Source organism: Pagrus major, chromosome 4 (genome assembly GCF_040436345.1).
Source record: "Pagrus major chromosome 4, Pma_NU_1.0".
NCBI lineage: Eukaryota > Metazoa > Chordata > Actinopteri > Spariformes > Sparidae > Pagrus > Pagrus major.
This window is the reverse complement of record NC_133218.1, coordinates 4,747,530-4,763,954: the sequence shown is the minus strand read 5'-3', so window position 1 is coordinate 4,763,954 and position 16,425 is coordinate 4,747,530. Positions and strand designations below refer to the sequence as shown.

The 16,425-nt window shown below is 39.5% G+C and overlaps 1 protein-coding gene across 1 annotated transcript in view; it reads left to right on the top strand.

Moving 5' to 3' along the window:
• The first annotated feature begins 1,878 nt into the window (after positions 1 to 1,878).
• Positions 1,879 to 16,425, top strand: part of itga11a (integrin, alpha 11a) — a 36,368-nt gene continuing 21,821 nt past the window's right edge. Inside the window, exons 1-11 of the mRNA XM_073464681.1 lie at positions 1,879 to 1,901; positions 2,391 to 2,482; positions 2,747 to 2,861; positions 2,998 to 3,125; positions 3,457 to 3,605; positions 3,687 to 3,831; positions 4,356 to 4,521; positions 5,633 to 5,703; positions 8,795 to 8,939; positions 9,852 to 10,000; positions 12,370 to 12,513. Coding sequence (XP_073320782.1) covers positions 2,432 to 2,482; positions 2,747 to 2,861; positions 2,998 to 3,125; positions 3,457 to 3,605; positions 3,687 to 3,831; positions 4,356 to 4,521; positions 5,633 to 5,703; positions 8,795 to 8,939; positions 9,852 to 10,000; positions 12,370 to 12,513 — 1,263 coding nt within the window. The 5' untranslated portion in view covers positions 1,879 to 1,901; positions 2,391 to 2,431. The remainder of the gene's footprint in view (positions 1,902 to 2,390; positions 2,483 to 2,746; positions 2,862 to 2,997; positions 3,126 to 3,456; positions 3,606 to 3,686; positions 3,832 to 4,355; positions 4,522 to 5,632; positions 5,704 to 8,794; positions 8,940 to 9,851; positions 10,001 to 12,369; positions 12,514 to 16,425) is intronic.

The window sequence follows — 16,425 nt, the reverse complement described above, 5'->3', positions numbered from 1 at the left end:
GTTGGGATTCCATACTCTAACTATGGATTTAACATTCCTAGTGAAAAGTATCAATCCCAAAGAGCCACAATGGTTCCAGTACAGTAAAAAAAAATTATTAAAAATGTTTGAATCAGCATATATATATGTGTGTATATATATATATACATATATATATATATATATATATATATATATATATATATATATATATATATATATATATATATATATATATATATATGGGTTACACTGGATGTACTGTATATGAACATTACTCATGAAGAGATGTGGCTGAGGGCAGTCTTGCTGTGTGATGTTATCTGTTAAGATATGTTAAAACCTGAGGCAGTTGGACATTGAATCTTGTGATTCCAGCACATAGATGAGATGTAGAAATAATAAGCCACTTGATTTAAAAATATCACGTGATAAAGAGACACACATCACATGATTTGTCATGAAACCCTAAAGGACTTTTATGGAGATCATAAATAAAACTTAAACCCCCTTTTTGTTTCACACAAAGAGTTCTTATCTCCGACATACATTTAAATTATAGCTCCCTTTCAGGCCTTTATGCCCTCCATCAGTCCTGAAGTAAACACACCAGATGACTTTATATCCTCGATCACATCAAGTCATCTAAAACCTTTTTAGTGACATTTATGAGACCACACTGACCTTGCACAGGAAACCCACTGTGAAGTCAAGTGCAGGAATGAGTCCTCACCAACACTACGTCATGTGAACAGAATGCCCAGCAGTCAACACTGCTCTTTTGGAAAATCTAAATCCTATAGTTGACAGTGATGATGATTTTATTGATCAGACAGCCCTCGTTAAATAAATGTTATTTCCGAATAAAATTACTCTGCAGCAGTGATTGGTGGTACCTTAAAGTTTAGAGAACTAATACACCTCCTTCTATTTCTACTAAATCGAGCTGCTGCAGAAAAGGTAGCACCTACAGTTAACATTTATATATAACAATTCTACATTATCATTGATTCACTTTCCTACACTACAGCCTGTGTCAATGTAGATGAAATTAAATAGATTTACATTAGAGTGGTAAAGATTAAGGGTGTGGAAATTGGGGTAGTGAATGGGTGTATGTACTGTATTTGCTTTCAACATGGCCGGCCTGTGTCCACATTCTGCTTCATGTTAGTCATTAAGAATTGGCAGATTTTGGTGTAATGCTCGACTGAAATATCTCATCACGCATAGGTTGGATTTTCATGAAGTATTGTACAGACATTCATGGTTCCCAGAGGATTAAACCTATTGACTTTGGTGATCACCTCATATTTCCTCTAGCAACAACATGATGCTAACATTTGTGGTTCTCGACAACTATCAGATGAGTTGCCATGATATTTGGTATACTAATTCATGTCACCTAACCTTGGTGATTCCTTGACTATTCATCTCATACCACAAAATGTAAAGCCGATACTTATGGTGCTTTCAGACAGCCAGCAATTGACGCTCGCGTGATGTGATGTCTAGCACTGCTGAAGATTTTAAAACATACTTAGTTAAACTCCCAGAATAAATAAATGTGGTCAGCTCATGTGTTTTGTGTGGGTCACTAATGTTAGCAGTCACTGTCATATTCCCTCAGAGAATTAAATACCAGACAGAGACTTAAAAAAAAGCTGTTAATCTTGCTCTACCATGACTAGTTAACCATTCACAGATGATTAATAACAACCAAGACCTCGTGTAAAGCACACTTTATTAATGATATACAGTATGTTATGAGATATGAGATTCTAACTTTTGGATTTTTGTGTCTTGCAGGTTATTAGTGGGTGCCCCGTATGAAATGAATGGCCCATACCAGACAGGGGATGTTTATAAATGTTCACTAAACAGACGAATGAACGGCAATGGCTGCTCCAAGCTCAACTTAGGTACAGTATCACAAAACACAATTCAGTTTTTACCAGAGAAATGCAAGCTACATACAGTGACAGTGACAACATCTGGATAAATGTGTTGTGTGTGTAATATAGGTGTTTATATGTCTGCATGCTTTTCTGCATGTGTCCCAGTAAACATCATGGTCTCATGTGTGGGACAGAAGTGTGGGTACCATACCAATCATTCCACATTTTACTATTTTTCTAAATGGTTTATGTACATTTCCACACGTGTGTTATACCACACATCCCACCGCATGCTTCTTCATACGGTTTGCACATGTGTCGTGCTGGTTAGGTTGGTGCATGACGTCTAGATCTGAGGATGTAGACGCTGCTCTGGCTGCCCAGAAAGCAATAACAAACCAAAGTCCCAGATGGTGGAACTTCTGTTTGGTCTCTGAAGGATAGTGCATGTATTTATGTAAATATGAGTCTGTGCATCCAAGATCCTCTCAGTGATATTCATTTTCCCTCAAGGAAGGATATCTCTGACCAACGTATCAGAGCGGAAGGACAAGATGAGGCTAGGAATGACGCTCACATCCAACCCTAAAGACAACAGCTTTGTGGTGAGAACGAGTCTAAAATTCATTGGATTAGTCCTCTTGAGATAAAATGTCATAAAGTAATAGTCCATTGCAACAGAAAACATTTAATAAAATAGCAATGTTGCAAATGGAAAAAAAGTCAATCCCACATGATTGTCTTTTAATTACATGGTTGTCATACTGCAGCTCTTCCTACGGAAGTTCTCTGAGAGCACGAACCAAACTTTTTGTTAAACTCTGAGGTCGATAATGTTGCTTGTATAAATGCTTTGCTTTACGTTTCAGGCCTGTGGGCCGTTATGGTCCTATGAGTGTGGCAGCTCTTACTACAGCACTGGCATATGCTCCAGAGTGAATGCCAGCTTCAAGTTCTCCAGAACGATTGCGCCTGCCTTTCAGAGTAAAGTATCTTTCCTGTTTCACTAACATTCAAGGACAATTCATAATGACAGCAGGGGATTATGTCCTCATTTATGAACATCTGTTTTCTTCATGTCTGATCCCATGACTAAGTCTCTTCTTTAAATGTTCTTCAGGATGTGAGACCTATATGGATATCGTGATCGTTCTGGATGGCTCAAACTCCATCTACCCCTGGTATGAAGTGCAGGCTTTTCTCATCAACATTCTTCAGAAGTTCTATATTGGACCAGGTCAAATACAGGTGTGTAAGAAAGGAGGAAATACTAAAAGAAGATAAAATATATTGAAAACTGAACCTCTTCATTTATTTATTTAAAGTTTTTTTTTTTTTTTAATTGATACTTGACTGTTTGCTTCACCTAAAAGTACTTGTGTGTATGAAGGTGGTGATAATGAAGGTAAGGTAAACAAAGTATAAAGAGCCAGAAAGCCCATGTAGCGAGGTTGGGCTGGTTCAGTCACAAACTTTCACCCAGGAGACCAGTGGCAGGGAAGACTGGTGGGTCTATTACATGCTTATTATTACATGCTTCTCATTATTGTGACATGTCGTTGTCATTGTGTTTCCACAGGTTGGAGTCGTTCAATATGGTGAGAAGGTGGTTCATGAATTCAAACTCAGCGACTACAAATCTGTTGAGGAAGTGGTGAAAAGAGCGCGCAGCATCAACCAACGGGGTGGCGAGGAGACCAACACAGCTCTTGGCATCAACGTAGCACGGTACAGTATCTTCATTTGGAAAAACAAGCTGGACTTATTTGTAATCTATTTTTACTGAACATATTAAACATGTTCTCGCAGCTCTCAAGCTTTCAAACAAGGAGGTCGGCGCGGTGCCAAGAAGGTGATGATAGTGATAACTGATGGAGAGTCACATGACAGTCAGGATCTCCAGCAGGCCATCGAGGACAGTGAGAAGGACGGTATCACCCGTTACGCCATTGCTGTGAGTCTGCTAGATCTATTATTCACCTGGGTTAAATGGCTTATACTTTGAGTTGACTGATGGCTAATAAATTTCCACTGCAGCATTAAAACGCCACAGACATTAATGAGGTGACCTCATGGAGTTCAGTTGAAGCAAGTCTCTCAAGAGCTGACTGAAGATTAGAGCCAAAAACACTTGGAGCCCTTGATGAGCTCCAAACATAAACTCAGTGGAAGTGCAGTTAAAGGTGTAAATGATCTCCTTCAAACCACATGGTACTTTGGTTTGTGCCAATGCTGCTACAGCTAATGGCACATTTGATCCCATCCAGTGGCTAAGCTGGGCATCTGAGCAAAAACTCTGAAGTCATCTGGTTGAAAACCAACAAAATTTGGTGACAGCACTGGCATTGGTGTAGAAAACCTAAATCCTCTGAAACCCTCTCAAAGAGTTCTTATGTTGACCTGTTTCAGATTAATTCGATTGGTTGACACTTAAGCACTTCATCCATGAGCTGACAGTGTTTGATCTTATCTTCACAGGTTCTTGGCTACTACAACCGTCGAGGGATCAACCCTGAGGCTTTCCTCAATGAAATCAAGTATATCGCCAGTGACCCAGATGACAAACACTTCTTTAATGTGACAGATGAGTCAGCGCTGAAAGATATTGTGGATGCACTTGGAGAACGCATCTTCAGTTTGGAAGGTTTTGCAACAAATTCATTTGAACTACATTACAGTCATTTACACTTTTGTCCAAAGCAACTCATAATAAGTGCATTTAAATGGTATTACATCTGTCTTCAACAAGTAAAACTGTCTTCGGTGCTACAGTAAAAGTTCCTAGGAACAAGCAGGATAGAAACCGCCTAGTAATCTACTTCTTCATTTACATGGAAATCTTCTAGCTCTAACTTTTTTCAAGGATGTGATAGTTCTCTTTGGAATAATACAAACTTACATACATTAAACAAAGATAACACTGGAGTAATGAAAATAAAATCCATGATGGACTAATCAATGGATTGGTTACTTTGATGAAAAACTACTATCCAACAATTGAAATAATACCTGGTATGTTAAATGTCCCATATTGTAGAAAATGAGATTTCCATATCTTGTTTTATTTATAAGCATGTCTAGGTGCTATATAAATACTGTTAAGTCATCAAAACACTGAATCCATGGAGAAATGCATACAGCCCATATTCAGAAACTGTGTCTTCAAACGAGCTGTCAGGACTTTCGTACGATTGTGATGTCACAGCTATACAGTCACCGCCCCCAGCATGACCGTGGCATTGCGTAAACACTGGCAGAACAGATGCTGAAACACAGTGGGCGCTGCCTATTCAGGCTTGTGAGAGCTGACCAATCAGAGCAGACTGGACTTTTGGGGGGAGGGGTCTTAAAGTGACAGGCATTAATATGGAGCATTCAGACAGAAGGTGAATAGAAAAATAATGTGTTTTTTGACCATTAAAGCATGTTACTTTTTTCAAGTAGATATCCAAAATAAAAGTATGAACATGAAAAAAGCATAATATGGGACCTTTATCAAGTCAAAATGACAAACACTGGCTCGTTCCATTCGCTCAAATGTGAGGACTTGATGGTATTCTATGTTTTCTATGATTTGAAGTGGAATAATTTGGCTTTTGGACAGGTGGTTAGATAAAATAAGCTATTGAAGTTGTGAAACGTCTACACTGAGACTCCGTTGCTCTTCTTATGTAGGTTTAGATCATGGTTGGCTGCTTAAATTTCTTTCCTGCTGCAGTGGTTCAAAACTGTAAAAGACTGACTTGTTTACACAGGAACCAGTAAGAATGGGACAGCGTTTGGCCTCCAGATGTCTCAGGCTGGATTTTCCGCCCACAACGTTGAGGTGAGTCTGACTTCTACTACCACGTCGCCTCATATCATCTGTCAGCATCTAGAACAACACACATTGTCTCAATTTCTGGTGCATCATAACTCCTCCCAAAAACCTGTCATTCATCACTTTCCAGTCCCCCCTGAGAGGCCTGCTGTGTGGCCCCAGAGGGTTTAGGTCATCCTGATTTAGGAGTCCCTGACAACAGAGACAGGCCTTTTTCCACTCCAACCATGCAGTGATGGGTAATAAGACACCACTTGTTCTCAGGGGAGACATATTAGTGAGAAGCTGAGACAAGATTGAGACAGTTCTGCTACAAAATGGAGTGTTTTTCCTTTTACTTTTCCTCAAGGTTTTTGATTTGATCTCAGAGCAGATAGTTGCAGGTGTGCTGGCTTTGAGGGTGACACAGCTGGACGTGGGAGATAAGATACATTTCCTCTACTGTACCTGTTCATACCAATTAATTGATTTTCATTCCTCTCTTTCTGTCTCTGTCCAGACTGATGCGACTGCTTTGATTTTCCAGTTCCACTTCACAGTGTGATTTGTCAAGGGAGAAATAAATGTTTCCCATTTATGATTAAAAAATAAATATATAGCAGAATGTGCAGCTGGGTGGCAGGAATGGCTGGAAATTGTGTCCACAAGGCCAGATTCCAGAAATGCTCGACAACACCACCTGAGTGTTGAGAGTAGGATAACTTCTTGGAAAGAATGTCGGGGCTTTAGAGCAAAAAACAGTCCTGAAAGCCCAGATGGTTTTGCTGAATGTGATATGTGCCAACTTTGAAGGCTGCTTATGTCATATACTATACAGACGTTTCATGCATCTGCATATATAGCAGTTTTTCCCTCTAGTGTTTGTTTGTTCAGCTAAACAATGCTGAAAAATAATCTCAAGGCTCTTATAGTTTATATGCAAAATTCCTGTATTTACCAGAATGCAGAATATACATCACTTGTTTGTTGAGCTCGTTAAAATAGTATATATCCTCTATACACTTTTGTATATTTATGTCAAACCACAATTCTGGCCTCCTCCAGTACACTTAAGAGTTGACATTGACATCAGTAGCATTGAAAGAAAAGCTTGTGTCCATCCAGCTGGTCCATACATGCATTTGAAGTAGAAATAGGTCACTGGTTTATAAGGTTGAAATGTTTTGGGGTTTCATTCATTTGCCATGGAGACCATTTTGACCAAAACATTTAACCACATTGGCATAACGCTGCTGTCAGAGAGTGACGTAGTGCAAGCGCGGTGAGCACACAATTCCATCGTTCAGGAAGGAATCGCAAGCCTTCCAGCATTCGCTCAAACACTGGAAAATGTGTTGTCTGCATATTGTGTACAGCACAAAAAAAGCCAAGATCATTAAGCAGAGAACCCTGTAATTACAGTGTCAGTGACACAAAGTATAGTGAGCCATGGAAGGTAGAAAATCCCTCCTCTATCCCTCCTCGCGTCGGCAGCTAATTGCACTCTCTGGTTTGTTTCCTTTGTTGAATGAGGTGGTGAAAATAAACACTGATCCAGATTTAGCTGTGGTTTGTGATTGTGTGAAAATGTTCCACTGTAGCTTTTGTGACTGTTGATGAAGTAGCTGTTAATTTGTCATGCGTTCAGTTCCAACAGTAGTTTTTAAACTTCCTGGAGAGAAGAAGTCTTGAATACAGTGTGGATTATTGCTTTGTAAAACCTGTTTCTACATTTGCTCCAACTTTAGCAATAACAGGAGATACAGGTTGGGATCAGTGGAATGTTTCTTGTGGCTTTAAATCAATGGCTGATGATTGACAAGCCAAAGAAGTAAATAATGAAATGGGCCTTGAATAAGGACCTCTTATAATTTGTGTTGTTTGAAGATCTTTTTTTTGAGATGCGGAGGATGGACTGTACCTTGAATGGGGAAAAGGATTCACAATTTGTAGCACAACTGAGCAAATGAGGTGAAACTGAAATAAACCGAAGCTGTGTGCTTGTTCTTCATAATTCATCATAGAACAAAAGGTCCATTTGTGCTCAGTTTAGAGTTGGTGCACTGCCTCTGCATAATGAGATTGGTTGGTGCGCTGCTATAGAAGAAGAAAGTTCAATTTGTCCTGTGTGTGATTCGGAAGAATTAGAAAAAGGGTGTAAATGTATTTTTTACTGCTCTTTGCACTTGAAACTTTACATAGTCCATGAAAAAACTACAGCTACAGGTGCGGTTGATTTTAAAAACAGAACCTGTGGAGCCGGGCTGCGCGCGCACTTAGCCATCAAGTGTAATTATTGGGAAATGCGGTGTGACTCCTGTGCCTTGCACTGCACAGTTGAATATATTTCAACTTCACAAAACTGCAAGAAAAACGGGACACGCGTTGCAGTAGAGGGGCGCCTGCCGGCGGGCCTTACCATAGCAAAACAATGTGTTCCTAGTGATGCGTCTCTGTGTGGTCAGCCCCCAAATGGTCCATTCTATAAACCTCAACATTGTAAATGGATTGCATTTACATGGTGCTCCTTTAGTCGGCTGACTGCTCAAAGCCCTTTCAAGCGCGCATTCATACATTGATGGCAGAAGCTGCCATGCAAGGTGCTGACCCCAAGATAGTTCTATGCTCAGCCTGTCACACACTCACACACCAATGGAACAACCATCAGTATCTTGACCTTCCGATTCATTGACGACCCGCTCTACCTCCGGACCCACAGCCGCTGTTCTTGTTGTAGCAACAGCTCCACGAAGGTGGTCTAATGTACTGTGGGAGAGAGGAAGAGGGATACATTTAATTAGATTTTCTCTTAAAGTGATCCGGTAAATATAGTGAGAACCTTCATTGTATTTTGTGTTTATCGCTGTTACCAAGATTAGATTTCACCACAAGTGGAGTCACATCATCATTAATGTGACTGAAACTAAAGTGCTGCCAAACACACAGACTCTGCTCCAAACTGGTGGTCAAACTTTATTAAACTTAATGAGCTCACCATCATCATATACATAATTATCCATGTGCAACACAGGCAGAGTACAGACAGATCATTCTCTATGTCTCTATTACTCTGCTGTTTAATGTACAAGAATTAACTATACTGAACTTCCCCCGATAGGATGGTATTCTGGTGGGTGCTGTTGGGGCTTACGACTGGAACGGAGCAGTGCTAAAGGAAACACGTCAGGGGAAGGTGGTTCCTCCCAAGTCGTCCTACACACAGGAGTTCCCTGAAGAGCTCAAAAACCACGGTGCCTACTTGGGTGAGTAACGCCCTGAAGAATTACAGGAGATTGTAATGGAGCGGAAAAAATCTAGACTTGATTGTGAGGGTTGTGTTTAAAATAGGAGAAAAAATTCAGAGAACAAACAGTGTTGCTATTTTAATAATGAAAGCTATGCTTGAACACCGTTTATAGCATTTTCTCCCATGGCCACCATCCTGTCCTATTAGGAGACCTGTGGTTTAACACCAACTATCCTCTCTGCTACCCATCTCTATAAAGTGTACCCATTGCTCCAGTGCTTCCCATCATATCCAAACCCATCTCACTTCACTCCACCACCACAGACCTCTGCTTTTACCATCAGTGGTTTGTCTCTGAGCTTATCCATCAGGCTGCCAATGGAAGCCTTTCTAGACTCAATAGTAATATGAGGTGGAAGCATAATTTTGGACAGGCAGGGAGAAAGTTAAAGCCGGGAAAAAGAAAGGGTATGAAGATGAGAGATGAAGGTGGAAAAGTCTGCGAGGAGTAAGTGGAATTTTTTGTGGGAAAAGTCGAAACAGAAGAAGGGAATTTGAGAAACCTGAGAAATCAGAACACCCTCATAACTGATCGCAGCTCGCTGAGTTTCAACTCCTCAAATTGCAACTTTTATAATTTTCATGTCATGCAGATCACTGCTATGAAATTCAACCTGAAGGTCAGGCCCAACCACTCTTAGCAGATTCAAACAATGGAAGGAAATGAAGTCCCTGAGGTTTTAATTACAGTTTGACTATCAAGCAATCATTTTACTTATTTTGCAGAGAACGAGGGAGTATAAAATAGATAATTACAAACAAGTAATATCCCACATTGGTTACTTCTGGTAAGACCAGTCTCTAAACCTGTGTTTGTTGTCTGTGAGTAGAGGGATATTAATGTGTGTGTTTGTTTTTCCATAATCAGGTTATACTGTGACGTCTGTGGTGTCAGCCAGAAACGGCCGTCTACTCGTAGCCGGAGCTCCACGATTTAACCACACCGGCAAAGTCATCATCTTCACTCTGAAGAACTCAGGCAACCTCACCATCCTGCACTCCCTCAAAGGCCAGCAGGTACTGTAGCATTCAGTTTATCAGCTGTGAGCCAGTTGCACCCTGATGTAGTCATCATGTGTTCTTTGGAAGAAAGAATGTCATAAAACATTGTTATAAAACACTGCTTGCAATGCCACTGATGAAGAGCAGCTGACTTAGTTACAAAAGTCTTTAAAGCTCCTTTTTGTAGATCTTTATGTGATTATAAATAAACATCCTACAAATTATTCTCATGTCATATGTTTTTGAAGAAAATAAAGATAATCCCCAGGAAGGAAGGAATTAACTAGTGTTGATTAATAGCAAGCTGTCTTGTCAGAAATGCCCTTTGAGGAAACCTGGAGAGTCTAAAATGGAGGAAGCTATTTTAGCTTATTTGTGATGTTGTACCATACATTTGTATTTAACCTCATCTGTCTGAGTATTATGTTGGTCACAAAAGAAGCATTTTGTGATGCATATGAGTCAGGAGTCAATGATATACCAGTAATGAATATATCTTTTGAATCAAGTGTATAAACTTGGTGTCTCATTTCATTTTCCTTTATTGGATGAAATGATTTACAATCCTGAGAACATAATGCCAGAGAGCAGATAGCTCGCCAGCTATGGTAGTTTACCAACTAGCTTCTAGAGACACATACAGATGAATTCGTGCCACTTTCTGGTGTGACCTTTTCTACTTAAAAAATACTGACTTTTACTTCGTAGACAGTTTTTAAGAAAAGAAAGAAAAACGTCTTTAAGGGCTCTTCATTCTCTTACCTAATGTGCTTAAAATCCAGGATCACCACTGGCAATATAGGACAATACTTCAGCATATCCCGTCAGTTTAATTCTGGAAAGCATTAGAATTATTCCAATTCATGAATATATAAAATAAAAGAGATTGGCTGGAAAATTATCATGGCATGCAGAATTTTCTAGTGGAAAAGGCCAAAAGCCAGAAGGATTTCATATTGAAATTTAATCTCAATAAAATGAATGCTCCACTATAACAGTCCAAATGACATAAACATAACATACTGCACTGATGGCGTAAGTTGACACAAGGACAATTTCACTGTAGGTTTGATTTTGTGTTGTTAATCATTATTGTTTATGTAGTAAAAAAAAACCCTTGGGACTTTCTGTGTACATCAGATCATCTGTTGGGATTTAAATAATAATATATCTGAGTCACATGAAGTTTAAAAATAATCATCACTTCAAGGAGATGTGGCTCTGTGTGTTAATGGCCACTACACTGGTAACTGGCGATTGTTCACAGGCTGCAGGCCTGGAGTGATCCTGCAGCAGCTTACATTGTACCTTGTCAGCAACAGCTCATCCAAAACAGCAGATGTTTTTTTGCAGAAAACTTTCTTGATCTCACAATTCTTGAGAAAGGAGCTTTTTATAGGCACATGTTTCTAATCTGAAAACCAATAGATGTTCCATCCAGTCCAGTGACTGATCCTTTCTCTCTCACAGTCTGAGCATTTACAAAAGCACCAAGACTCTGACTACTCGCTTTGACACAACACAGGCCCCCATTTGCTTACAATATTCATGTACATAAGCTGCTCCAGATCATCAGTAAATCAGCAAACCCAAACAACACGTGTTTCAACAAAAAGGGAAGAAGAAGCCAAGAATTTTAATCACCTAAATTGATTGTTTTTAAAAGATTCAAATAAAATTATCTTTAGCAAAATAGGCAACCTTTCAAACCTTCCCCCCAGTGTTTCCCTGTGGTATTACTTTTAGCATTAGCAAAACATGGCAGCCACTGTTCAAAGCAAAAAACAGCCGTGAGAATCAGAATTTGACCTTGAAACCCTGATCCCAGCGCTATAAATAAGTACGAGTAAAACACCTGGGTTGTAATAACAAGAAGACTGGTTTTGTTTCTTACTGGTCTAGTAGAATGAATCAAGTCCCGCTGGTGAGGGGGAACTAATATCAGAGACGGTACAGACGCAATGCCGAAGCACTCTCCATTTAGTGAATGCCCGTCCGTTCACTCTTGTTTTACCTCGGTTTCTATCACTCTCCCTCTTCACCTTCTTTGTCTCCTCCATCAGCCAGGTTCTTTTTCTTTTACAGTTCAGAGTTTCCACAGTTATTCCACTGTTACCTGGGGAAAGCGACAAAGGGAAACAATGCCTCTTTCTGTTTTCATGGCAGACGCACTTCCCTTGTGCCGTAATTCGACCTTCAATTTTCTAGGAAAAATCCAGCCTGGTAGCATAAAGAAAGCGAGGTTTCTAAGGAACCAATCTATGTGCAGATATTGACATTTTTCTACAGCCATTACACTGTGTAATCAATATTTACTTCAGACTGACAAGTTAAAGCAAAGTTGTATATGCCCGTTAAATTAAATGCACGTACATCTCTTTCAGATTGGCTCTTACTATGGCAGTGAGATTGCACCTTTGGATATTGACGGAGACGGTATAACTGACAACCTCTTGGTGGCAGCACCCATGTTCTTCAGCGGAGGCCTGGAGAAGGGGAAAGTGTACATCTACAGAGTGACAGAGCTGGTGGGTATGAATTCTAAAAACAAATACAGAGCGGCAGGACACATGCAGCGATTAATCAGTTTTGGACCAAGCAACCCACTCCACAGAATTGGGTCAACACCTGTTCAAACTTCAGACATTTCCACTAATTTTTAACACGCCTCACCAGAAGTGTCCGGTGACACACACCACACCAGACTGTTGGATTCCAGCTCCACAGTTAACACACTGACACGCTGCATGCAGACATTTGACACATGACCAGATTAAACATGAAGATCAAATGAGAGAGCCCTGCCATGCCAGTGTGCAGACTTTATTAGATGTGTAGAATGAACTCAACAGGAAAGTATTCTGCCCCTTCTAAACCCATTTCCAGCAAACTATTTGGAGGCGAGAACGTTCTTTAATAGAAGGAAATTTCCTTGTGTTCCAGGTCTGTCTTGCTCATTGGAATAATAAATGTCTTCAGCTGTTTTGAATCTATTGAGCAGGCATAGAGGAGGTATTTAAATATCCAGTGTGTCCCAAACCACATTACAGGTGGAAGTTTAAGAGTCAAAAACAAAACACAAACAGAAAGAAATCACTCACATTAAACATGTCTGTCATCAGCAGGACACCACTGCCACATGTTCAGGCCAATTCATAATCATGATGTGGTTGATTCAGGTGCTGCTGTAGATGCTGCACAGTAATAATCTTCTGGAAAACAGCTCAAGGTTCAAAAATGTGTCACTGTGGTTAAGGATGAATATTACACATCTACAATGTGATTCTGGAGACTACACAGTATCTTTTAGCTTATTATTTTGGTTTTCAAGTTCTGTTGCACAACTTTGCTGTCTAGTTTCACTCTCATTGCTCTCATAGTGTCATTATCTGTTGCAGCAGCAACTGTATTAATCTGAAAGGTTCTAAAAACCAAATGGACACTACAGTACCTGCCCAGCACCAGCAGACAGATACCGTAGGGCTGCAGCCAACAATTATTTTCATTGTCAATCTGTTAATCTGTTGAATATTTTCTCAATAAATCGATCAGTTGTTTGGTCTATAAAATGTCAGGAAACAGTGAAAAATGTCAATTAGTGTTTCCCAAAGCCCAAGATAACGTCCTCAAATGCCTTGTTTTGTCAACAACCCAAAGATATTCAGTTTATTCGTAGAGGAGGAAAGACACCAAAAAATGTGCATGAAAGAAACTGGAATCAGAGAATTTTGAATACTTTTTCTAAAAAAAATACTCAAACTGATTAGTTGACAACTAATCAATCAATAGTTGCAGCTCTAAGACAGTTAGCATCCAGCTGGTGAACACTGTGGAGCATTTAGCAGTGAAACAGCCAAATACTTTCCCCTTGAGACTAAACCAGAGCTAAAAGTAGAGTGAATATTGGACTCTTGCTTGGTATCAACCTTTTACCAACAAGTTGGCCATATCAACTTAATATCTCAATTTGATGATCACATCTCATTTGCGCTGCCCCGAGAGTCCCCCTGCGTTATTTCAGGCTTGTCACTTTGAGTACATTCAAATGAGTTTAAGTCAAAGCACTGCTGAGTCGACTACCATAGATTTTCCTGTTTCTCATTCATTTTAACTCAATAGGAGAAGGATTTCTTGCCTTATAGGAAATGTATGGTTGGTATATCTGGGATACAGTCAGAACAAATGATAATTATTGTAAGTACAGGATAAGAACAGTTAATCAATGAATAGCTGATACTGAGCTGTCTTTGTACTGAAGGCTCTGACCAAAACTTAAGGGATAACTACCAAACCTAAATAAGGTTGCATAAAGTCTGGCAGCTCGTCAAAAATAAAATTCCATTCACTTCTAACGCTGCACTTTTAACTTACTCCTGGGCCACAGCAGACTGCATGTGACCCTTCATGGCCTCCTCACAAACCATATGTTTCAAATTTAAACAGCACTGAATATATTTTCCCCCATTTCTCCATCAATCTCCCACTTTGTCACACGTGCACACATCAGGTAGTCGAGAAAAAACTCCCTTCCCATTTATTCAACTGAAAAAACAAGTGATCTCATGTTTCGTCTGCCGGCCCTAAATTATATTAGGAACCGGGATGCCAAGTGGAGCAATGATATGCATGACTACAGATGGACTCAAGTATTTGGGTCCATTTTGCCAGAATGATTTCTTTTGAAAAATTTTCCAGTCGGGTAGTGGCTTTCAAAGACATGGATATTTTCCATTTGACGTTAAACTTGCTAAGAATAGAACTTCAAATAAATATACTGAAGTTATACAGCATTCTTTAGTCCTTTAATGACGCAGAGGTAAAATTCCTCACTTTTTTGCTGCTAGATGTTGAAGATATTTGAGTTCAAAGAGGCAGAGTTACGGGATTATGTGGAAAACACAGAAGCTGATTCAGACTTATCTTTTGTTTTTAGAGGGAAGATAAAAAATCTTGTTTGTTACTGTTCCCTGGAAAATAAATTACATGATTAGTTGACTAAAGAACAACAAACCCAGCTGGATGGAGGGCAAACAATCTCTTCCTTGGTCTTGTTATGAGACGTCTAAATAAATGGATGACAGATCATTTGCAGAACAGATCAGCCCTTTGACTGTAACAATCTTCTCTGCCAGAGGGCATGGATCTGTCCACCAGACAGGACACCCAGTGGGCATACGCTTCTGTTTCCAGTGAAGCTTTTGTCCTGCACAGCTTGTGTCTGTGTATGTAGCTGTATGTTGTAGGTGCATGTGCGTGTCACGTTTTGTTTGAAGGATCAGGATGTTTAAATCCTGAGTGTTATTTTCTAGGGAATCTAGTACGGGTTCCCACGGGTCCTGTTTTTGACGTTAAATGTTGTGATTTACTTGCTGGTAGTAATGTTGATGCATTGACATTAGCAGTGAGTTCCATTGTTAATCTGGCAGAATTATATATAAACTCTGGATGAACATTTCTAAAGTGGTTGAGTTTGGAGCGGTTTGTGCAATCTTTTCTTACACCGTGGTTGAGCTTTGACCAAAAGACCAATTTTTCATAACACTGACCTGTACATGAAATATAATATATATTACTGTACTGCTTAAAAACAAAAAGAATAACTCTGTAGAGATAGCAGAAACAAATACTGTGCTGGAAACAGCTCTACAACAGACAGTAATAAAACTGCAGAAATGCACACCTCAGCTAAAACTGAAACCAATTTGGGGGGCCCAAACAAAGGTGAACTTTAAAGTTTATTACCCAAACGCAGCAGTCCAACATGGACATGGCTGTTGTCCTTACAGTGGAATGTGAGACCTGGCTGCAGCAAACAATAAGCTGAACAAAACGAGCAGTTTCATAGACAATTTGAATAAAACACAGGAAGATTTTTGATGTTAAAGGAACAGTTTTAATGATCATATATTCTTGGATCCAGTTGTGAGTACAAACCCATGTAAACCTTTTGTCATATTAGCAAAAACAACCAGACACAAGTAACAACTTGTAGTTTTGATGATGTTTTCATTTAGTCGAGTTATTCGTACATGGACATAGTGTTGTCTGGGATGAGAATCAAGCTTTGGACATACATGAAAGGTTTTTCTCAACTTTGTGTTTTATTTGTTTGTTGCAGTTCATTTGTTGCCAGATTTTCTGTTCTGGGACTTCGCACTAAAACTAATGTCGTTTCACCCACATCAGTCCTAAAGTACATGTCACAAATTCTTGTGTCAGAAAGAAATCTAAACTATTCCTCAAGGGGCAATTGTCTTAAGATATTTATGACGCGGGAACCAAAGGGAAAACATGTACAGCAGCAAGGCTAGGATGCTTTGTGTGACATATTTAACTTGTATCAAATATATGAACTTTAACATTTGCCCAAAAAGATAACGTATTATGAATTCATAAATAAGATGACATAAGCTTTAGCACCATTATGTTTCCTTTCGTCC